Consider the following 21,684-nt stretch of genomic DNA (forward strand, 5'->3'; position numbering starts at 1 on the left):
GCAGGAGGCTGCAGAGAGGTGGTCAAAGTGGTGACCACTGAGCACAGGCAGGGCAGAGAAAGAATGGGTGAGTTAGAAGGGAGAGGGAGGTAAACTGGACAGGAATTGGGAAAGAGGGCAGATGGGAGTCAAAGGGAAACTGAGGCAGGCCAGCATGGGGCATGAGGCAGTTGCCTTCCTGTCCCTGCTCTTTCAAAACCCTACGCTCCTTCCTCGAATCCCACATGAGGCTTTTTCTAGCTGTGCTGACAGCCTCCCTGGGGTATCTGTAGTGTGGCTGCCAGCAGGGCCCCGAGGATACTTTGAGCAGATGGCAGGGGCTGGGCCGGCACTTTCCTTGGAGAGGGTCTGGTTGTGCCTCTGCTCCTTTCATGGTTTGGCAGGGGGTTGTGGGAGGCACCCGGCCAGGCTCTGGGGCGGCATTCCGGGGCCTCACAACTCCACGAGCTAGGAGCGGGTTAGCATTCCTGGCCTGGCAGAGGCCAGACAGCATCCAGTACCCATGAGACACGGACGAGTCTCCTACCCGCTTGAGGACACTGCGCTGAAGGTCTCCACCTCCCATGACCCTCGGACAGCGAAGAAACTCCTGAGGCTGCAAGGCAAGTCTTCAGGGCCCCAGATAAGAACTGTGGACAATTCACAGAAGTTGCCCACCTTCCGTGTTGAGAAATGACCCCAGAAACCAGAGCTTTCCTCCATGTACAAATGTGTTGTGAAACTTCAAGAAGGAATTGCATGTTAATCAGGCATGAAAACAGGCTGCAGAATATTTAATGACACGGAAAGATGTTACTGACATATTGTTGCATGGGGGAGAGGCAGGTTACAAAATGGTGTGTACACCCTGGTCCCGAATTTTATTCAGCCCCCGACCCAGGCAGGCACACAATCTGGACCGACATTCTCTGAGACATTGACCTTGGGTGGGTTCGCATAGCTTTATTTTCCAAGTGCTTTTTGTACTTCCTGACATTTCTGCAGGAAACCTGTGTTCACAAATCACACCAAAAAAAAAAAAAAAAAAAAATCCCTATCAAATGTGTCAATAACTTAAATTAGAAAATCTGCTTAATAAAAAGGAATCAGTGCTCAGAATAGAAAATTTGAAAAGATAAAGAATCTGTCCCCACCCCGAAGCCAGTACAGGAAAAGGCTATTTTTAAAGCTAAAAATTGTTTATTTTTCTTTTCTCACTTCTCTGTTCTCATTAATTCTAGAACTGGTATTTGTGGGATTTTGTTTCAATTGTATGAATTTTTCTGTCCTAGTTCTTATTCTTGATAAATGTATGCTTAGTTTTTTCCCCATTATGACGGAAAAATAATTAACTTGAGTAGCTTCTAATTGGGAGCCAGTTTGCTAATGACCTTTTCCCGGGGGATGGCGTTGAACACACACACACCCCCCCCCCCCCACCAGCTTCGGCCCTGAGCCAGCAGGGTGGGCCGGGGGTTCTGTGGCAGTGCTGACCCTGATGAAGGTTAACTGCTGTGAGGAACAGATTGCCCCAATGGAAACAGTCCAGGGTTACACCGGCCTTGGGGAAACTGCGTATTTCCTCACGTGAAAAAACGGGGTTTTCAAGATTGATGAGATATTCAAGGGGCATGTGTAAATATCAGCTGTCTTCCTAGGACAGTCACCTTGACCTCCCCACCCATTTGGGGTCCACTGTGGAGACCGCCTGGAGGAAGCACAAAAGAGAAGAATAGGGAGGCTGTGCAACCTGGTTTGTGTCCCCACTTTGCTGCTCCCTGGCTATACGACCTGCGGGGGTGGGGGGTGGAATTCCTCCACTGCATTGAGAGTCAGTTTCTACATCTGTAAAATGGGCATAATATTCTGTTCCTCACAGGCCTGTTCTAAAGGTAGGTAGGAGCAGGACCCACATGGCAGCTATGACATCTTCCTGGAGGTCCCATGGATGCCCTCCAAGCTCAGGAAGGTCGTCTATGGGTCAGGCCCAGAGCAAGCAGACATTGTCCCACTGAATCTTGCCATTGCCTTCGCAGAACTAAGGTATCTGCCCAAGATTGTGAATGAGGATGGCGGAGGCAGGGCTCTAAACCTGGCTGCCCTCTCCTTTCTACTACAAGCTCACCTTTCCCTCCTTGGCCATCTCAGGATAAAGGCTGGAGCCCACGCAGGTTTTCCCATCAGGCTTTTATTATAAAGAAGGTTCCAGAGCTTCCCAGCCACCCCCTCCAGCCCAGCCCCCACAGGCTCGGAGCCAGTCCCAGTGCTGGCTGGGTCTGCTGCAGGGGGAGCCGGGACAGCCACGGAGGGTTGCTTCTGACAGGAACAGAATGGGTGATTTTTTTTTTTCAGGCCTTTGGGGGGTGGGGGGGGGGTCTCTGCCAGGTCTGCCTGTCCTCTGGAACAGTCATTTCCAGTGTTATGTTGGGAGCCCCTAGGGACCCCTCCCCAGGTCCTCTGCACAAGCGGCAGCTATTCACAGTTGGCGCGTGAGAAGTTTTTTAATATATAAAAGCTTTAAAAAAAAAAAAAAGTGGTGCTATCTTTAGAAACACTTCCAGCAAGATCAAGTAGCCCAGCTACAGCCTTGGTGCAACTTAGCCCCCTCCCCTCCCTTCAGCACCTGTCCCCTCGTCCTCTGCCCGCCCCAGCTTGTGGGAAAGCCCACGGAGCCTGCCCACGGGCCATGGGCACTGCCCACTCCACCAGCAGCCGCTCAAGCAACCACAGTCTGACACCGCTTGAAACCGTGTGCCACCAGAGTCCTCTCTGGGTGACAGCAGACGGAGACAACATTGTGGCGGTCGACGCAGAAACCGATCCAGGGCTGGTGCAAGGAGGCCTCCCCTCTGCCACATTGGATGAGGTAGTGTTTCCGGCTGCGGCCTCTGGGCCGGGGGGCTCTGCTTGAGGGCGCTGGGCCATGTAGGGCAGGGCTTCAGCAGCAGTGGTGGTGGTGGCAGAGCTGGGGGTGGGGAGGCTCTGGCCAGGCTGTGCTGGCGGGGGGGCGGGGGCTGGGGGTGGGTGGGCGGCAGGAGCCTTACCAGGCACTAGCTGCAGCTTTCAAGTCTCCAGCCCAGAGATCGGGTCTGGGGGCAGGTGGAGAGGCCAGAGAGAGGTGCCCAAGGGTCCAGGGCTGGGGGGTTCCTCTGCCAGGCTCAGAGGGGCCCTTCCATTCCCCCCTCCCCAGAAGCTGACTCTGCTCAGTCATTTCCCAGCCACAGTCAGAGGCACGGGGATCAAAGTGAAGTCGAGGGCAGCGTGTCCCTCCCCAGCACCGTCTCCCACAGGCTCAGGCCTCACTGTAGCACTCATAGATGTTGTCCTCCATCAGAGCCACCACCTGCTCAAACTTGTGTTGCAGCTGGGTCCTCCGGGCAGTGGGGTTCGCCTCCAAGGCAGTCATGATCTGACAGGGAAGTAGGGGGCAGCTGGGTCACAGCCCGAGGCCCTGGGCCCCAGAGGCTCCCACCACAGTGGGGGAACAATCTACTCGCTGCCTGATTTCTACTGCTGGCAACCAATACCTAAAGCACAAATGTCCTGGGATGTGAATCCTTGAGCAGGAAACTTTCCTGGGGTTTTCCTGAGCAGAGTGCAGGTGGGCAGGGCAGAAAGCCGGGGCGGGGTGGGGCCGGGGGGGGCGCCATGACCCCAGGCCCGCAGGGGTGCTCACCTGTGTGCGATACCTCTTGGCATATTTGTAGATCTCAGCCATGGCCACGTTGGTGTTGAACTCGTTCTGGTATTTCTGTAAGGAAGCAGGTGGGAGTGGGGAGGGGTGGTTAACCCACCCTTCAAAACAGCCCCTGGCCCAGCCCCAACGCTTCCACACAAGCTTCCAGCTTCCCACAGCCCCTCCTTGGGGGTCAGGTCCCGAGCCCACAGGGCCCCTCTGGAGCCCGCCGCACCCGCGACTCCTCAGCCAGGTGCGCGTTCATCTCCTGCTCGCTGAGCGGCGTCATGTCGTGGATCTGCTTGTAATAGCGCTGCACGATCTTCCGGTACTCAGGAATCTCCTTGGCATAGAGGAGCTTGTTGGTCGGAGAATCCTGGGCAGAGAGGAGTGGGGCGGCGGGCGGATAAGGCGGCGGGCGGAGACCAGATCTGTCTGTTTCTGGACAAGCCCTCGTCCGTCGGCCACACAAAGGGCCCCATCACTTTGGACCAGGGGCTCTTTGCCCCATCCCAGTGCTGCCCTTTGGCATGGAACCCCTGCCCTATTTTCTATGGGACTGAAGGGGGAACCACTCCCTTTAGGGGGAAAAGTGCACAGGCTCTGCGCCAGCTCTTTGTCGCACGCTGGCTGTTCCGTTTGTATCCTCGCTTAGGGTTATGGGTCTTGGTGGCTAAGATTGTTGGAAGCCCGATTGCTGGCTCAGTGGAATATTTCCCACTGCATGTTTCCAACGCCTGAAAGCGAAACGCGCCAAGTACGCTCCCAGTTCTTTGTCACGGGCATCCTGCCTACGCAGACCGTATGTGAGAAGTGATGGCATTCTCTCTCATGGCCTCTGAAAGTCATGGGCTGAAGGTAGGGCCGTGCACCCGCCATCCTGTAGTGCCTGGTCTAATTATACCATCTCGTTAATGTTCACAGCAGCCAGCCTTGTCCCCCGCCTCCCTGCCCCTGGCCAGGTAGTTTCCTCTGCCTAGAATGCAGTTCTCCCTCCTCTCCACTCTCTAAAACCAGCCGGATCCTCCCCCTGCAGAGCTCTTGGGGATATCCCTCCTGTGTGCATCTCAGAGGTCTTGGTCACCTGTTCCCCTCTGCCCACTCTTTCACTCAGTGCCCACTCAGAGGCTCTTGACCATCAGGACTGCTACTTGGAGCCTGGCTGATTCCTTCATGATACTGTACCTGACCAAGCAGGTTTCCCACATTGATACTGGCTTCCCCGGGCCTGGCCCTATGGCCTAAATGTTGGAAGGTGGTGCTGGGCACACCTGAGGCAGGTGCAGGGTTTCTGACCACAGGGGCCAGTTTCTGGGCACCTGCCTCTGTTGGAACATCCCTGCTCATCCCATGTCCCCACCACCGCCCCTTCGCCCCAGCCATGAGCTCCTTGGGTTTCTCTCCCAGGAAGATCTGAGGCCCATGCACCCCACCTGGGCACCCTCCTCCCACTCTGACAGTAGGCTGCCCGCCCCAGGAGCAGCAGACCTTGCCCAGCTGGAGGTCGGAGATGGAGCAGGCATCAATGAAAGCCTGAGCGATGACGGAGAGGCAGGCGTCGATGTGGTCTGTCTTGTCAATGTCAAAGACAAACTGGGGGTTCTTCAGAATGTTTACCCAGAACCGGAGAGGAAGGCTATGGGATGGGAGTGATGGAGGTGGGGTGAGGGGTGGGGCAGCAAAGGAAGTGGTCGTTGAGGGGTTCGAAGGAGGGAGGCAGCCAGGCCCAGAGGACAGGCTGGCTTTACCCCCTGCCCCCCCAAGGCCAGAGGGGCTTAGACCCAAGACGGAACCTCCGTTTGCTCATCCATAAATAGGGTTGATGACCATCTCTGCCAACTGTAGCAACTGAGGGGCCAAGAGCCAGGTTTCTGGCATGCAGCGGGCAGGACACTGGGGCAGGGGCTGCAGGCCCAGGCTACCTTCATACCCGCTCCCAACCCCCCACAGAACCTTCTGCTCTCACAAGGGAGCCTCAAGCCAAGTCCTGGTTCTCATTAGAAGAACCCCCCCCGCCCAACCCTGCCCTGCCTGGCAGCACATGGCTCCTCCTCCCAGCCCTTGCACGGCAGCAGGAAGTCCACCATTAGCTGGGGCCACTGAGCAGCCAGAAAGGGCTGAGGGAGGGCAGGGCCTGGATATTTGGCCTTGGTCTCAGGAGGCCAGAGAGGGTTGGTAGTGCCCCCACCCCAGGGCCACCCACTGACTCAGCAGCTTGGAGTGGAGGACCCTCCCCCAGAGGTCTGAGAAGCCCCTGCAGCTGCACAGAAACTTGTAGGCATCATTTTTACTGAGGTTCAGGCTGAAGTTTTCAACAAGTTGTGGGGTTCTGTGACCTGGAAAGCCTTAAAGGAAGGCTATGAACTGGGTATAGGAGTCAGATCTCGTGGTTTTGAGCCCGGTTCTGCCACTGCAAGGGCTGTGTGATCTTGGGTGGGCACTGCTCTGTGAGCCTTGTGCTTCTCATCTGTCAAATGGAGCTGAGGGTACCCGCCCAAGAGGGGTGGAAGAGAGAAATGATGGTAAGGACAAAACTTATACAATGCTTGATTTAGTTAATTCTTACAATTAAGGTGGATCACTTTTATTGCCCTGGTTTTACAGCTGGGAATACTAAAGCACAGAGAGGTGAAGTCACTTATCCAAAGTCACACAGCTAGGGAGCGGCAAAAGAGGAACTGAATCCAGGCAGGTGGACTGAGAGACCAGGGTCTGAACTGCTGCACTATTGCTGCCCACGTTGAAACAATGAAGCTGCACATCCCTCCCTGCCTGCCCGCCGCCCACACACCATTGGCCCACCAACCTGTTGGTCTTCCATATGTGCAGAGTGTCAGGATCTGAGATCCCCCTCTTCTCAGCCTGCTCCTCCAGGAAGTCAAAGAAGTACTTGACGGCCAGTGGCGGCTTGTCTTCACGGATGCTCAGGATGGCCTTGAACAGGTCATCCAGAAACTTCTGCAGTGTGCCCTGCAGAGGAGTGGGGTGGCTACGGTCAGCCCAGGGCCATGTGGGGAGGGGAGTGTGCACTTCTCCTAGCTTCAGGGAGCTCGGAGTGCTTGGGATGGCGAATGGGAAAGCCATAATACTATCAGGCTGGTCACCTAACTTCTCTGGACCTTGGTTTTCTTGTCTGTGAAATAGGTTAGTGAAATTCTCCTCCCAGGGGTACTGAAAGGACTAATCCAGATACTGGAGCACAAAGCGGGGAATGAGTAAGGCCACCTGAGCTATGTGACCTTGGGGGCAGTACTGACCCCTCTGGGCCTCTGCTGCCCTGTTACTTTGGCTAATACAGAAGTTGTCTGTTAGGCACCTTTCATGGCTATGAGCAAATCACTCCCCAGGAGCAGCACAAAGCCCTCAGCCTCTCATGCAGGGAGCCCTTCTGCCCCCACAGAACTCTACCCCCCCACCATACCCAGGCATGTGCACATAGCTGGCCCGTTGACGGGGAGGAGAGGTGAGGCCCACCTTGGTGGACAGCAGGCGAGTCAGGTAGATCTCTGGTAGCACCTTCTTGCGGTGGCTCTGTCGGTGGGACTTCTTGGGCTCTGCCAGCTCGTCCGTGGGCAACACCTAGGAGGCCGGGAAGGGGGCCAGTCCAGCACCTGGTACCACCCTTGGCCATCCTGTGGGTGGTCTAATCCTACAACCCACAGGTACCTGGCTCCACATGCGCTTTGTGGTACCCAAGGGATGAGGGTGATTCTGGGACCTACCCCCTGCTCCCTAGTCCCCAGCCTTTCCCAGGGCTGGGAACGTTTTCCCCAGAGGCCTAGGGTGGCAGGAAGCCAAGTCCACACCCGGTGAGGGCGGGCGCCCCCAGGGCCAGAGGCCAGGCACTTACCAGATGGAAATACTTCTCCGTGTCCAAGTCTTTCACTGTGAGATGGAAAACACAATAAATAAACAAGAGAGAGGAGGGGAGACAAACAGAAATGGAGACATTAAGATGGAGAGAGGCAGAGAGAGAGAGATCCAGAGAGACACCGAGAATGAGATAGAGGCAGTGAGAAACAGACACATATGAGAAAGGAGAAACAGAGGGACAGAGAGAGAGTCAACACATGGACAGGGGGAAGACCCTCAGAGGGGAAAAGGCTGGCTGCCCTCACCCCCTCCACTGCCCAACCCAGACCTCCTAAGCTGTGGGGACAGGCCCAAGGTCCTGCTCCTGACCTCAGGAGGGGACCCTGAGATGAAGGGAGCTGAGGACCCCATGCCTGGCAGCTGGGCCTGGGAGCCTGAGGGTGTGGATGGGGGGTGGAATTGAGGCAGGGACACAGCCTGAAGCCCAGATGGGCAGACCAGCTCCCCCTCCAGCCTGGCAGCTGCCCAGACCTCTTGAAACCACATCCCGCCCTTTTGGGGCCTCTCTCTGGCTGCCCGCAGGATACTAGCCTGAGGAGGCCTGGCCACAGGCCCTGCCCAAGCAGTACTGGGGCAGAGGGGCTGGCCTGGCCCTTGCCCCAACCAAGGAGACCATAGTCCGGCCCAGCCCTGCCTCTTAAAGCCTCAGGTTCCCTATGATGACTGCTCAGAAAGAGCCCAGGCCTGGCCTAGACACCCTCCCCATGTCCACCGGTGCTACCTCGGCCCAGTGTGTTGTCCTTCTTGTCTGTGAGGCTCATGGCCAGGGAGGCACCTTCGGGGATCTGACAGGAGGGGAGAGGCTGAGGTCAGAGGTCAGAAGTTAGGGAGGGTGGAAGTGGGGGATGGGTGGGGCCGGGGCCCTCACCTTGTAGTGGGCCAGTGTGTTGAGCTTCTTGCGGCCATCTTCCACCACAGATGTGTCGTCCAGGTCCCGGAGGATATAGCTCTGTGTGCTCGAGGCGAACCACTCTGGGGGCAGGGAGCAGGGTGTCAGGGGCGGGGAGCTGGCTGGAGGGCGCAGCACCAGCCTGGGCCCCCCAGTGAGAGGTCTCTTGCTCTCTCTGTGGAACCCAGGGCAAGCCATGCCTCTCTCTGAGCCTCTATTTTTCCATCTGTAGAATGGGGAGGAGGAAAAAGATCCAGAGGAGAGGGTATGGTGGGCACAGAGAAGGTTTAGAAATGTCCTCATCTTTGACATTGTTACTTTATTAATGCCAATGAAATAAGAAAAGGTACCACGTGTGAAAGGGATCACATACCTTCCATGACCCCACTGTCCTTAGGTACGGACTCTGCCCTTCCAGGATCTGGGTGACTGAGTGCCTGCCCAACCTCATCACCTACCCTATCCTGGCCCCGGCCTACCAGCCCTGGCGAGCAACCTGCTGTGAACAGTCACTGCACCTAGCACCTATTTATCATCACAACCTGGTACTTGGAACAGGGCCTGGACAGACCAGGTGCTATGAAAAGCCTGTGGTCATAGAACAAATGTTCTCAGCATTTTAGTCTAACTAGAACTCCTCTGCATCCTTCAAAACCCACTCCAACTCCCCCTCCTTGAGGAAGCCTTTCCTGAATACTTTTTGCTGTTGTTTGCAGCTTGCTCACACTGCAGTACCCGTCTCCCTGCCAGGATAGGCGCTCCCTGGTGATGGGCATCTTGTCTGATCATCCATCTCCATGTCCCCGGTGCCTCAGTTAACGTACATTCACTAACTGAAAGGAGTATACAACCAAGGCAAGGGACAGCTCCCACTGGAACAGCCCAAAGGCTAAGGCCCGCCACCCGGCCCCTGCCCACCGAGGTCAACGTCCTCCGCACGTGGCCACTGAGAGTAGGGCACATTCTTGCAGAAGGCTTCCAGAATCTTCTCTTTGACCTGTGTCAGCGTGTCTGTGTCCATGGCCCGCACACTCAGCGAGTCCATGCCACAGCCCTGGAAGGACACGTTCAGGTTCTGCATGAGACAAGAGAAGACAGTCAGCAAGTCCCTTCCATCGCTACCCAGGGCCCAGGCAAGGCAACAGCCTGCCCAGGGCGGCTGGGTCACGATTAAGGTCAGGATGCTCCGGGCATTCGGGTTCCCCTCCCAGTCAGCCTGGGAGATGGTTCCCACCTTGCTGCCCAGCTAGCTGCCCTGGTCCCGCCCAACTCACCCGGGGCTTGGCCTCAATGTTCTCCCGCAGCAGCCACTCCTCGTTGAGTGTGTAGCGGGCCTTGCCTGTGATGGCATCAATGGAGCCCTTGTTGATCTGCTGCTTGATGGCGCACAGGAGCAGGAAGAATGGCTCCCCAACTGTTTCCTGGAGTGTGCACAGGGCTGTCAGAGGCCCAGCCTGCCCAGCCCAGCCTGCCCAGCCCAGCCCAGCCCAGCCCACACTGCCTCCCTGCCCACCCTCCATGTTCCAGGTCCCAAGCCTTTGGCCATGCTGTGGCCCCCACCTGGAATGCCTTCACCACCCCTTCTGCTAACACCTCCACACTGTGTAACGTCCTCCTTTTGGATCCTGATGTCATTCTCCCCACATCTCCCTGCTTCCTGTCTACTACACCCCTTCCTGCCCCCTGTGTCTCCATGGATTCTAAGGTGGAAAACCACTGTCTGGGGGCAGGCACATTCATTTGGTCATCCCAGCAACTCTTCCAGGCATGGGATATCCCCCTCGCTGCTGAGGCTCAGAGAGGACAATCAACCTTCCCAGGGTCACCCAGTGGGGAGGTAGCAGAGCTAGACTCGAGCCCCCAGATCAGCTGGCTCCCAGGCCCGTGACTCTGCTAAGCCACCCATGGTGCCTTTAGGGAGAACTAGAACATGGAATGTGGTGTCAAATCACAAGCTGGTGAGTAGAGAGAGTCTTGGGACAGGCTGGGCCTCATACCCCAACCCTCCTGCTAAGCCCTCAGACCCGAGCTTAGGGTCGCCTCTTCCAGGAAGCCACCTTGAGCCCTCTAACCAGGTCCAAGGCATCGGTGGTGGAGTGCCACTGTGTGGCATTTATCGCTCTGTATTTTAATTGCCATTTCCACACCTGTCTGCTCTAAGCCTGGGGGAATCTTAAGGGCTGGGACTGGGCCTGATTTATCATGTGAACTCAGAGCTGTGGCCCAAAGGCACACAAGGGAGGGTTTGATGACCAAGACAACAATCTTCCAGAACAAAGCCCGGTGTCAGTCTCTGCCCTGAACTTGCTCCGAGCCCCTACAGGAAGCCGGGCCAGGCCTTCCCTGAGCCTCAGTTCCCCTGTCTGTATAATGGACCCTCCAGGACTCTCCCTGCTCCCTGAGCCCCTCTTTCCTCATCTGCACAGAGATGACAGAGTTGACGTGACATGGGCTTGGGAGGTGGTGGTCCCCACTGCCCTGGTGGTGCAGCTCCGCCCCCCTCACCCGCAGACAGCTGTACATGCAGATGGACATCCAGTTGGTGAGCATCTTCTCAACCACAGACTCTGTGCGCCGCAACATGAGCTTAGGGTTCTTGGCAGCCGAGGCGTCGATGAGGTCCACCAGCAGCTCCTTCATGATGCCCGTGTAGTACTCGAGCTTGCCGTGGAGCGCGATGGTCAGCAGGGAGGCCAGGCTGCACCTGCGGGTGGGTGTGGGGCATCAGCACTGGCTGCACCCGGAGGCCCTGGGATCTGAGGAGTGGGGGGAGGGGGTGCCGGTGTTGCCTTGTGGGCCTGGCGAGCCCAGGTATGCCTGTGTGGGTGGTGCCTGTGTGGGTGGTGGGCACAGCTCAAACCCACCTGGAGAAAGGGCCACTTTCTCTAGCATCCACAGTAACCGCTGTGCCCACGAGCCTAGACCTTGGGCATCCAGGCCCAGAAAAGTCAGGAAAGGGCCTGGTGCTGGGTAGATGCCCATTGCCTAGCAGGCAAGGTGATTTGCAAACTGCCCCAGCCAACACAGGACGGGCTGTGTGGCCTCTGACAGGCCCCTGTCCCTCTCCCAGAGCCTTGCAGCCTGACCTGTCACGCACTGCAAAGTCTTTCTGCTGCTCCAGCGCATGCACGAAAACAATGAGGAAGTGCTTATTGTTGAGCAATGAGGAGAACAGGCTGATCCCCTCTTCCATGTTGGGCCGGCAGCTTTCCGGGATCTGCGGAAGCAATTGGTGCTGGGGAGTCCACAGGGATTTGGTGCCTCTACCAGGCCTAGGAGTCAGCACTTATAATGCCCTGAATGTCTCCTTGAATGCCTCCTGGGATGGGGAGCTCACCACCTTTTCATGGTAGAGGTCTCTTAACTCCCCATGACTGGGAATAACGGCTCAACTGAGCTGAAAAATGGGGCTCACAGAAGGTCAAAGGTGCCTGGAGGTAACCCAGATTCCTTCTACATGAGAACCTCTCATTTTCCATTCTCTAAGCAGCAGATGGAGTGGGATGTCCAGAAGGGCCCAATCCTCTCTCCTCACTACCTGGCTTAGGGTCAGCACTTACCACACCGTGAATGGACACTTGAATGCCTCCTGGGATGGAGGGCTCACTATCTTGCAATAACTGACTCCTCCCAACTCCTGGTGATTCGGACCCATGGATCAGATGAACAGGAAAGTGGGGCCCAAAGAGGGGTAGGTTGGCTCTAAGTCATGCACCTGCATGGGGTACTCACCTTCCATTCTCCCAGCAATGGGTGGGTCTCCTGCACCGGGGCACTGCCCTGGGAGTTGAGGGTCTGGGAGGGCAGCACATAACGTTCTTCATAGAGAGAGGAACACTGTAGGGGCAGACCACCCCCCAGCATCTCAGCAGGGCTGCGTCTCCCCTCACCAGCACACAAGGGCCACTCAACAAATGCAAAGGGATGCCTTGTCAGGGAAGAAGAGGCAGTAGGCCATGCGCAGGGCCTTAAGGGTCCAGAGACCCAAGGGGCTTCATGGGGGAAAGGAAGGGGTGGAACCTCACGACACGAGGTGTGGCAATGCACAAGGCTTAAGAGGAAGCAAAAGCAGCTCAGTGGGGAACGGGAGAATGCGCAGAGAGGCCAGCGGGAACTACAGCGTGGACTTGTTTGGGCTGCTGCAGGGTAAACAGTGCAGAAGGGCAAGAAGCAGGGTAGTGGACACCAGCACATATGCTCTTGCTGGGCCCGGGAAGGTGGGGACAGGGCAGCAGCCCCTGGAACGCAAAGAGGGGTGGGAGGCTTGAGGTAGAGTCCGTGGGCAGGAGAAGGGGACCTGGCGACCAAAAGCCTGACTGGGAAGGGGCCCACCAGGGCTGAGAGAGGCTGGGGGGGGGGGCACTGGGGGCTAGGAGAACCCCCTTAGTGAAGGGAGAGGCAGGCCCTACCCGCCAGGAGAGTGGGGCTAAGAGCCGGCTTCCATATGGACAGTTAAACATCAAATGAATAGAGAAGAAGAGTGAGAGGAGAAACTGGGACCCCTCCCTTGGCAGGCGAGGGCAGGTGGCCAGGGCTGCCATAAATGTGCGTGCAGGTTACGCATTGCTCAAGGGGTCCACATAGCACCAAGTTTTCCCATCTGTTTAAAAGTGCCCTCTAGGATGGCATGGCTCAGAAAGAGATCAAGGAACCCCCGAGGTGACTGGCAAGGGTGCCGGCTGACCTTAGGGAAGAAGGTGCGGGTCACAAAGTGCTTATACTCCAGGAAAGGGATGCCCTGGCTGCGGTTCAGCTCCTTGGTCAGATCAGTCATGTCTGTCTGCAGCTCGGCAAACCCTGGCGGATAGGCAGGGAGCTGTGAGTAGATCCTGAACCCATTCCCCAGATGGGAAAGCCAAGGTCCACAGTCCCGCATGCTCCCTACCCACTACCTTTTCGGATTTCCTCTCGGATCTGAGATTCCATCTCTTCCATCTGCAGCAGAGTCTTCTGCCAGTAGCGCTCTGCACGGCGGCTCTTGGTACAGAAGACAAACAGGGCTGCAGGCAGTAGAGAGGCAGGTCAGGCCTGGAAAGCCCTTTGGAAAACAGTTGTCGGCACATGGCAGTGTGCAGGGCCTGGGCCTGGAGTGAGAGGTCCTGCTGGCTTCCTGCTCCTCTGGGCAGGGTGTGGGAAGGTGGACGGTTGCCCCGGCCTACAGTCCTCCCCTCCCTGGTGGGCTGAAAACTCCTACAGGGTAAAGGGTTGGGGAACGCCCTGGAAAATAACTCTGATGTCCCATTCTTATAAAAAGAAGTGGTGTGTGTGTGTGTGTGTGTGTGTGTGTGTGTGTTTAAACTAGTGGTAAACATTATAAAATAAAGGTAGTGGGTCAAACACTTAGAAAGCAAGTATGAAGAGTAAGACAAAAGTAGTAAAATTAATTAAAATATGATAATTAGCTAAGAGATACATAAAACAGATATAAAGTGTGTCATCAAAAATATAAAATGGGGGACAGTAAAAATATAAAGCTCTGGAATGTGCTCAAAATTGACTTAATATCAACTTAAAAGAGACTGTTGTTATAGGGGTGACTGGGTGGCTCAGTTGGTTAAGTGTGCGATTTCAGTTCAGGTCATGATCTCGCTGTTCGTGAGTTTGAACCCCGTGTCGGGCTCTGTGCTGACAGCTCAGAGCCTGGGGTATGCTTCAGATTCTGTGCCTCCCTCTCCCTCTGCCCCTCCCCTCCCCTGCCCATGCTCTGTCTCTCTCTCTTTCCAAAATAAACATCAAAAAAAATTTTTTAAAGAAACTGTTATAAACCTGAGATGTTATATGTGAACCTTGCAGTTACCACAAAGAAAAAACTTATATAAAATACACAAAAGAAAAAAATCTAAGCACACCACTAAAGAAAGCTGTCAGACCACAAGGGAAGAGAGCAAAAGAAGTAAGGAACAGAGAAAAACTACAAAAATAGCCAGAAAATAATGAAATGGCAATAAGTATGTACCTATCGATAATTACTTTAAATATAAATGGACTGAATTCTCCAATGAAAAGACATGGATGAACGGATACAAACCAACACAAAAACAAGATGCATCTATCTGCTGCCCATGAGAGACTCATTTCAGAAGTGTGGGGACACAGGCTAAAAGTGAAAAGAATATTCCATGCAAATGGAAACGTAAAAAAAGCTAAGGTAGCAATACTTCCATCAGACACAATAGATTTTAAAACAGAGTCAATCCAACAAGAGAATATAACATTTGTAAATATTTCTGCACCCAACATGGAAGCACCTAAATATACAAGGCAATATTAACAACCCTAAATGGAGAAGCAGACAACAACATAATAATAGTCGGGGAATTTAACACCCCACCTACATCAATGGATAGACAACACAGAACATCAATAAGGAAACATCATCCTTAAATGACGCACTGGACCAGCTGAACTTAACAGATATATACAGAACACTCCATCCAAAAATAGCAAGTGACACCTTGCTCAGTCTGGGTGGCTCAGTCTGTTGAGCATCTGATTCTTGATTTTGGTTCAGGTCATGATCTCATGGTCATGAGATAGAGCCCCATATCAGGCTCTGCACGGGGCCTGAAGCCTGCTTAAGAGTCTTTCTCTCCCTCTCCCTCTGCTCTGCCCCTGCTCACATGCACTTTCTCCCTTTCAAAATAAAATAAAATCTCAGGGCACCTGGGTGGCTCAGTTGGTTAAGCATCTGACTTCGAATCAGATGATCTCACAGTCCATGAGTTTAAGCCCTGCACCAGGCTCTGTGCTGACAGCGCAGAGCCTAGAGCCTGCTTCAAGTTCTGTGTCTCCCTCTCACTCTGCCACTCCCCTACTCACGCTCTCTCTCTCTCTCTCTCTCTCTCAAAAATAAGTAAACATTAAAAAAATTTAAATAAAATCTCAAAAAACGCAAAATACATAGTCTTTTCAAGTGCACATGGAACATTCTCTAGGATGGGTCACATATAGGCTACAAAACAAGTCTCAATAAATTTAAGAAAACTGAAGTAATATCCAACATCTCTTCTGACCACAACAGCATGAAACTAGAAATTAATTACAAGTAGAAAATGGGAAAAGGCACAAACATGTAGAGACTAAGCAACATGTTACCGAACAGCCAATGAGTAAATGAAGAAACCAAAGAGGAAGTAAAAAAAAAAAATACATGGAGGCAAATGAAAACAGAAGCATGGCAGTCCAAAATCTTTGGGTTGCAGAAAAAGCCATTCTAAGAGGGAAGTTCGCTAGTGATACAGGCCTCCTTCAGGAAATGAGAAGTCTCGAATGACCTAACTTTAAAGGAACTAGAAAAAGAACAAAGCCCAAAGTTAGTAGAAGGAAGGAAATAAAGATCAGAGGAGAAATAAATGAAATAGACTGAAAAACAATAGAACAGACCAATGAAACCGAGAGCTGGTTCTTTGATAAGAAACAAAATTGACAAACCTTTAGCCAGACTCATCCAGGAAAAAAAAAAAAAGGACTAAATTAAATCAGAAATGAAAACAGAGAAATTGCAACTGATACCACAGAAATATAAAAGATAACACTGTACGTTACACACCAACAAATTAGACAACCGAGAAAAAATGGATAAATTTCTAGAAATATATAATCTTTTAAGACTGAATAATTAATAGAAAATCTGAATATACTGATTACTAGTAATGAAATTAAATCAGTAATTTAAAAACTCCCCAAGGGGCACCTGGGTGGCTCAGTCGGTTAAGCGTCCGACTTCGGCTCAGGTCACGATCTCGCGGTATGTGAGTTCGAGCCCCGCATCGGGCTCTGTGCTGACTGCTCAGAGCCTGGAGCCTGTTTCAGATTCTGTGTCTCCCTCTCTCTCTGACCCTCCCCCGTTCATGCTCTGTCTCTCTCTGTCTCAGAAATGAATAAATGTTAAAAAAAAAAAACAAAAAAACTTCCCAAAACACAAAAGTCCAGATCCAAATGGCTTTTTTTTTTTAAATTTTTTTTAACGTTTATTTATTTTTGAGACAGAGACAGAGCATGAACGGGGGAGGGTCAGAGAGAGGGAGACACAGAATCGGAAGCAGGCTCCAGGCTCTGAGCTGTCAGCACAGAGCCCGACGCGGGGCTCGAACTCACCGACCGCGAGATCATGACCTGAGCCAAAGTCGGACGCTTAACCGACTGAGCCACCCAGGCGCCCCCAGATCCAAATGGCTTTACAGGTGAATTCTATCAAACATTTAAAGAAGAGTTAATACCAATCCTCCTGATATTATTCCAAATAATTGAAGAGAAAGGAATACTTCCAGACTCATTTTATAAAGTCAAAACCAGATAGAGACTACAAAAAAAGAAAATTACAGGCCAATATCACTGATGAACAAAGGTGCAAAAAATATGCAAAAATATTAGCGAACCAAATTCAACAATACATTTAAAAAATTGTACACCATCGAGGTGCTTGAGTGGCTCAGTCAGTTAAGTGTCTGACTCTTGATTTTTGGTTCAGGTCATGATCTCACAGTACAAGGGATCAAGGCCTGCATCAGGCTCTGCGCTGACAACATGGACTCTACTTGGAATTCCTCTCCCTCTCTCTCTGCCCTTCTCCCATTCATGCTCTGTCTCTCTTTCAAAATAAATAAATAAATAAATAAACTTTAAAAAAAAGGATCACACACCATGACTAAGTAGGATTCATTCCAGGAACACAAGGATGGTTCAACACCCACAAATCATACAACATGATACACCAAATTAACATAAAAATGAAGCTAGAAATCATATGATAATCTCAATGGATGCAGAAAGAGCCTTTGACAAAATTCAACATCTACTTATGATAAAAACTCTCAACAAAGTGGGTATAGTGGGAATGTACCTCAACATAATAAAGGCCATATAGGACAAACCCACAGCTAATATCAAACTCAATGGTGAAAAGCTGAAAGCATTTCCTCTAAGATCAGGAAGGATGCCCATTCTCATCAATCTTATTCAACATAGCACTTAGAAGTCCTAGCCACAGCAATTAGGCAAGAAAAAGAAATAAAAGGCGTCCACATTTGAAAGGAAGAAGTAAAACTGCCAGTTTGCAGATGATATAACATATGTAGAAAGCCCTGAAGATGCCACCAAAAAACTATTACAACTATTAAACGGATTCAGTTAAGTCACAGGATACAAAATTAACATACAGAAATCTACTGTGTTTCTATATACTAATAAAGAACAATTCAGAAAAAGAAATAAGAAAACAATACCATTTACAACTGCACCAAAAAGAATAAAATGCCTAGGAATAAATTTAACCAAGGGGGTAAGAAATCTGTACTCTGAAAACTATAAGACATTGATGAGAAAAACTGAAGATGACACACAAAAAAAGGAAAGATATACCATGCTCATACCTTGGAAGAAGTATTGTTAAAATGCCCATACTACCCAAAGCAATCTACAGATTCAATGCAATTCCTATCAAAATACCTATGTTATATTTCACAGAACTAGAATAAAGTATCCTAAAATGTTCAGGAAACCACAAAAGACCCCAAATAGTCAAAGCAATCTTGAGAAAGAAGAACAAAGCAGGAAGGATCATGCTCCCATATTTCAAACTATACCACAAAGCTATTGTAACCAAAACAGTACGGTACTGGCACAAAACCAGGCGTATAGATCAATGGACTAGAAGAGAATCCACAAATAAACTCATCCTTGCATGACCAATTATTCTTCAACAAAGGAGGCAAGAATATACAAGGGGAAAAGACAGTCTCTTCAATAAATGGTGTTGGGAAATCTGGGCAGCCACATGCAAAAAGAATGAAACCAGACCACTTTCTTATACCATATACAAAAATAAAGTCAAAGTGAATTAAAGACTTAAACGTGAGGCTTGAAACCATAAAACTTCTAGAAGAAAACATAAGCAGCAAGCTCTTGGACAGCAGTCTTAGCAATATTTTTTTTGGCTATGTCTCCTCAGATGAGGACAACAAAAGCAAAAATAAACAAATAGGATGACATCAAACTCAAAAGCTTTTGGACAGTGAAGGAAACCATCCACAAAATAAAAAGGCAACCTATTAAATGGAAGAGGATACTTGCAAATGATACATCCGATAAAAGGTTGATATCCAAAATATATAAAGACCCATACAACTTAACAAAAACCAAACAACCTGATTAACAAATGGACCCAAGGAGACATTTTTCCAAAGACCACACAGATGGCCGACAGACACATGTAAAGATGCTCGACATCACTCATCGTCAGGGAAATACAAATCAAAACCACAATGAGATAGCACCTCACACCTGTCAGAATGGCTCGGATCAAAATGACAAGAAATAATACGTGTTGGCAAGAATGTGGAGAAAAGGAAGCCCTGGTAAACTGTTGGGAGGAACATAAATTGATGCGGCCACTATGGAAAACAGTATGGAGGTTCCTCAAAGATAAAAATAAAACTGTCCTAGGAGCCAGCAATTCCACTTCTGGGTTATTCATCTGCTGAAGAAAACAAATATACTAATTCAAAAAGATACATGCGTCCCTATGTTCACTGCAGCATTATTTACAATAGCCAAGACGTGTAAGCAAGCTGAGTGTCCCTGGACAAATGTGTGGATAAAGAAGTAATGGTATACATACATAAAATATTACTCAGCCCTAAAAAAGAATGAAATCTTGCCATTTGTGACAACATGGATGGATCTAGAGGGTATTACACTAAGAAATAAGTCAGAGAAAGACAAATGTTCTGTGATTTCACTTATATGTGGAATCTAAAAAAACAAAACAAAACAGAAACACTCATAGATACAGAAAACAATCTGGTGGTTGCTGGAGGGGAGGGATGTGCAGGAATAGGTGACATAGGTAAAGGGGATGAAAAGGTTCAAACTTCCACTTATAAAACACATATCTTGGGGATGTAATGTACAACATAGGGACTATAGTCAATAACATTATAAGAACTTTGTATAGTGACAAGGCAACTACATCAAAATACTGAATCACTGTGTTGTGCACCTGAAACTAACATAAAATCATGTGTCAGTTAAAATGAAACAGGGGTCTCCCAGGCTCAGGATCCTTGCCAGGTGCAGTGGCACATGTGTGTAGTCCCAGCTACTTGAGAAGCTGAAGCAGGAGGATTGCTTGAGCCCAGGAGTTCTGGGCTGTAATGTGCTATGCCAGCCGGATGTCCGCACTAAGTTCGGCATCAGTATGGTGACCTCCCGGGAGCGGGGGACCATCAGGTTGCCTAAGGAGGGGTGAACCGGCCCAGGTCAGAAATAGAGGAGGTAAAAAAAAAATAGGGGTGAACAGTGGCTTTCTTTGGGTGAGAGAATTATGGTCGATTTCTTCTCTTTCTGCTTTTTACCATTTTCGATTCTTTCTACGATGACCAGGTGTTAACTTGTGAATTATGAAACATTTAAAAGGTGACACAGTAGTATTATATTATAATCCCTTACTGGGGTGGGGAAGGGGGAAATATACACACACACAGATGACCCTTGGACAGCTGGGTTTGAACTGCACAGGCCCACTTACCTGTAGATTTTTAAAAATAAATACAGTGAGTACTGAAAATGTATTTTTTTCATCCTTGTGATTTTCTTAATAACATTTTTCTAGTTTACTTTATGGTAAGACTATAGTATATAATACATATAAATACAAAATGTGTGTTGATTGTTTATGTTATTGGTAAGGCTTCCAGAAACAGGAGGCTATTAGTAGTTAAGTTTTGGAGGGAGTCAAAAGTTATACATAGATTTCGGACTGTGGGGTGGGGGGTGGTCAGCGCCCCCAGCTCCATGTTGTTCAAGGATCAACTGTATCACCTTTACAACCATCAGTTTAATAGTGGGATAGCCTACCAAATGTGTAGGTTAAGCTTCCCTTTTAAGCTCCTCCAGTAGCCCCTTACTGGTTCCGGGACAAGGTTCCAAGTTCCTCTGCCAGGCAGTCAGGGCCCACAGCCTGGACCCAGCGCATCCCCCAGCATCTATCATCCTCCACCCATCTGTGCCGCAGCCAGGGCACATCTCTCAGTGAGTAACCCACCACCAAGCTTTTGTTTCAGCTGTGTCCCCAGCCCATCACTCCTCTTCTCCTATCTGCCAGTCTTCTGAGGGGCTGGGACAAGGTGGGGGCAGGTGTGCCCTCCAAGGTGTCACAAGAATAAGTCTCCTTACCAACCACAGAGAGCAGCAGCAGGACACTGCAGATGACGATGGACACAATGATGGCGGTCTCACTGCCCCCCAGCTGCAGTGTGGCAATGGTCTGGTTGAAGTTCCCTACCTGGATCTGGGCAGAGGTGGGAGGAGGGAGCTGTAGCTTCCCCGGACTTGTGCTTTGGCTCCTCTCCTCGCTAGCTGTGGGGTCCTGGGCAAGTCACCTAACCTCTTTGAACCTCAGAGGCCACATCTATAAACACAGAGATAACCAGGCCCACCTCCTGGGGATGCTGTGAGGGCTAAAGGAGATGATGCTTGGCTAGCCCTGGCAGAGAGGGGAGACTCAATATGGACTGTGTTTATTACTATGGTCTGGGAGGGGCAGTGGAGGAGCCGAAGGCAGGGCAGTTCACAGGACCTGGCTGCTGTCCCCAAGTATCTGGAGGACTGTCTGATGACCAGGGAAACAGGCAAAGGCTGAGGAGTCAGAGGGCATAACTGGGACTGGGGTGCAGGTGAAAGGGAGCTTTGGCAGTCAGACCTGTCCTGGGCGGCATGTGCTGCCTTCAGAGGGAAGGGGTTTCCTGTCCCAGGAGGCATGCAAGCAGGTACAGCATAGAAAAGGTCTCATTTCTGGCCCCTCTCGGCACTCCTCCTGTATCCCTCCCCTCTGTGACTCTGCACGTGACTGGCAGCCCAAACTCGACGTGGAGCATCAAGTGGAACAAGGGAGACTTCTAACGGCCTCTGAAAGTCCAGCCCCATCAGGCCTATCTGGGGCCAATCACTGCCCTGGAGCAGCTGACTAAGTTCTTGGGCCTCATCTGTCAAGTGGGGATGTAAAACTCCACTTGGCGTCATCCATTGAGCATGACAACACTTAGCTCTGATACACTGGGTGAGGGGCAGGGCTGGGGGCCAGGTCTGCCTCCACCTGGGGTTCCCCGTTCACTCACTGTGATGGGCAACTGCCCCTCGGCCGTGCCCAGGGACTCGTTGACCGAGCAGTGGATGACTCTATCCGAGACGATCTGGATGTCACAGGCCACTTGGCCTATTTTGATCCGGTACTCGTGGCTCTCGAGCCCTAGGCTGTCCTGCTCTTTCT

The 21,684-nt window shown here is 51.3% G+C and overlaps 1 protein-coding gene across 2 annotated transcripts in view; it reads right to left on the reverse strand.

Annotated features, from left to right (window-relative positions):
• Positions 1 to 2,147: 2,147 nt before the first annotated feature.
• The window catches only part of PLXND1 (plexin D1), a 59,729-nt gene continuing 40,192 nt past the window's right edge, over positions 2,148 to 21,684 (reverse strand). The window contains exons 19-36 of one of the 2 annotated variants that reach the window (XM_053898364.1): positions 21,533 to 21,682; positions 20,592 to 20,706; positions 13,310 to 13,417; positions 13,102 to 13,214; positions 12,150 to 12,212; positions 11,504 to 11,634; positions 10,923 to 11,121; positions 9,692 to 9,838; positions 9,336 to 9,492; positions 8,397 to 8,500; positions 8,250 to 8,313; positions 7,506 to 7,540; positions 7,130 to 7,234; positions 6,462 to 6,625; positions 5,144 to 5,291; positions 3,891 to 4,031; positions 3,656 to 3,730; positions 2,148 to 3,388 (exon numbers count right to left, since the gene is read on the reverse strand). In XM_053898364.1, coding sequence (XP_053754339.1) covers positions 3,272 to 3,388; positions 3,656 to 3,730; positions 3,891 to 4,031; positions 5,144 to 5,291; positions 6,462 to 6,625; positions 7,130 to 7,234; positions 7,506 to 7,540; positions 8,250 to 8,313; positions 8,397 to 8,500; positions 9,336 to 9,492; positions 9,692 to 9,838; positions 10,923 to 11,121; positions 11,504 to 11,634; positions 12,150 to 12,212; positions 13,102 to 13,214; positions 13,310 to 13,417; positions 20,592 to 20,706; positions 21,533 to 21,682 — 2,136 coding nt within the window. In that variant the 3' untranslated portion in view covers positions 2,148 to 3,271. Of the gene's footprint in view, positions 3,389 to 3,655; positions 3,731 to 3,890; positions 4,032 to 5,143; positions 5,292 to 6,461; positions 6,626 to 7,129; positions 7,235 to 7,505; positions 7,541 to 8,249; positions 8,314 to 8,396; positions 8,501 to 9,335; positions 9,493 to 9,691; positions 9,839 to 10,922; positions 11,122 to 11,503; positions 11,635 to 12,149; positions 12,255 to 13,101; positions 13,215 to 13,309; positions 13,418 to 20,591; positions 20,707 to 21,532; positions 21,683 to 21,684 lie in introns of both variants that reach the window. The other variant, XM_053898363.1, reaches the window with a different exon arrangement.

This window comes from Panthera pardus, unplaced genomic scaffold (assembly GCF_024362965.1).
Source record: "Panthera pardus isolate Hobbes unplaced genomic scaffold, ASM2436296v1 HiC_scaffold_8, whole genome shotgun sequence".
NCBI lineage: Eukaryota > Metazoa > Chordata > Mammalia > Carnivora > Felidae > Panthera > Panthera pardus.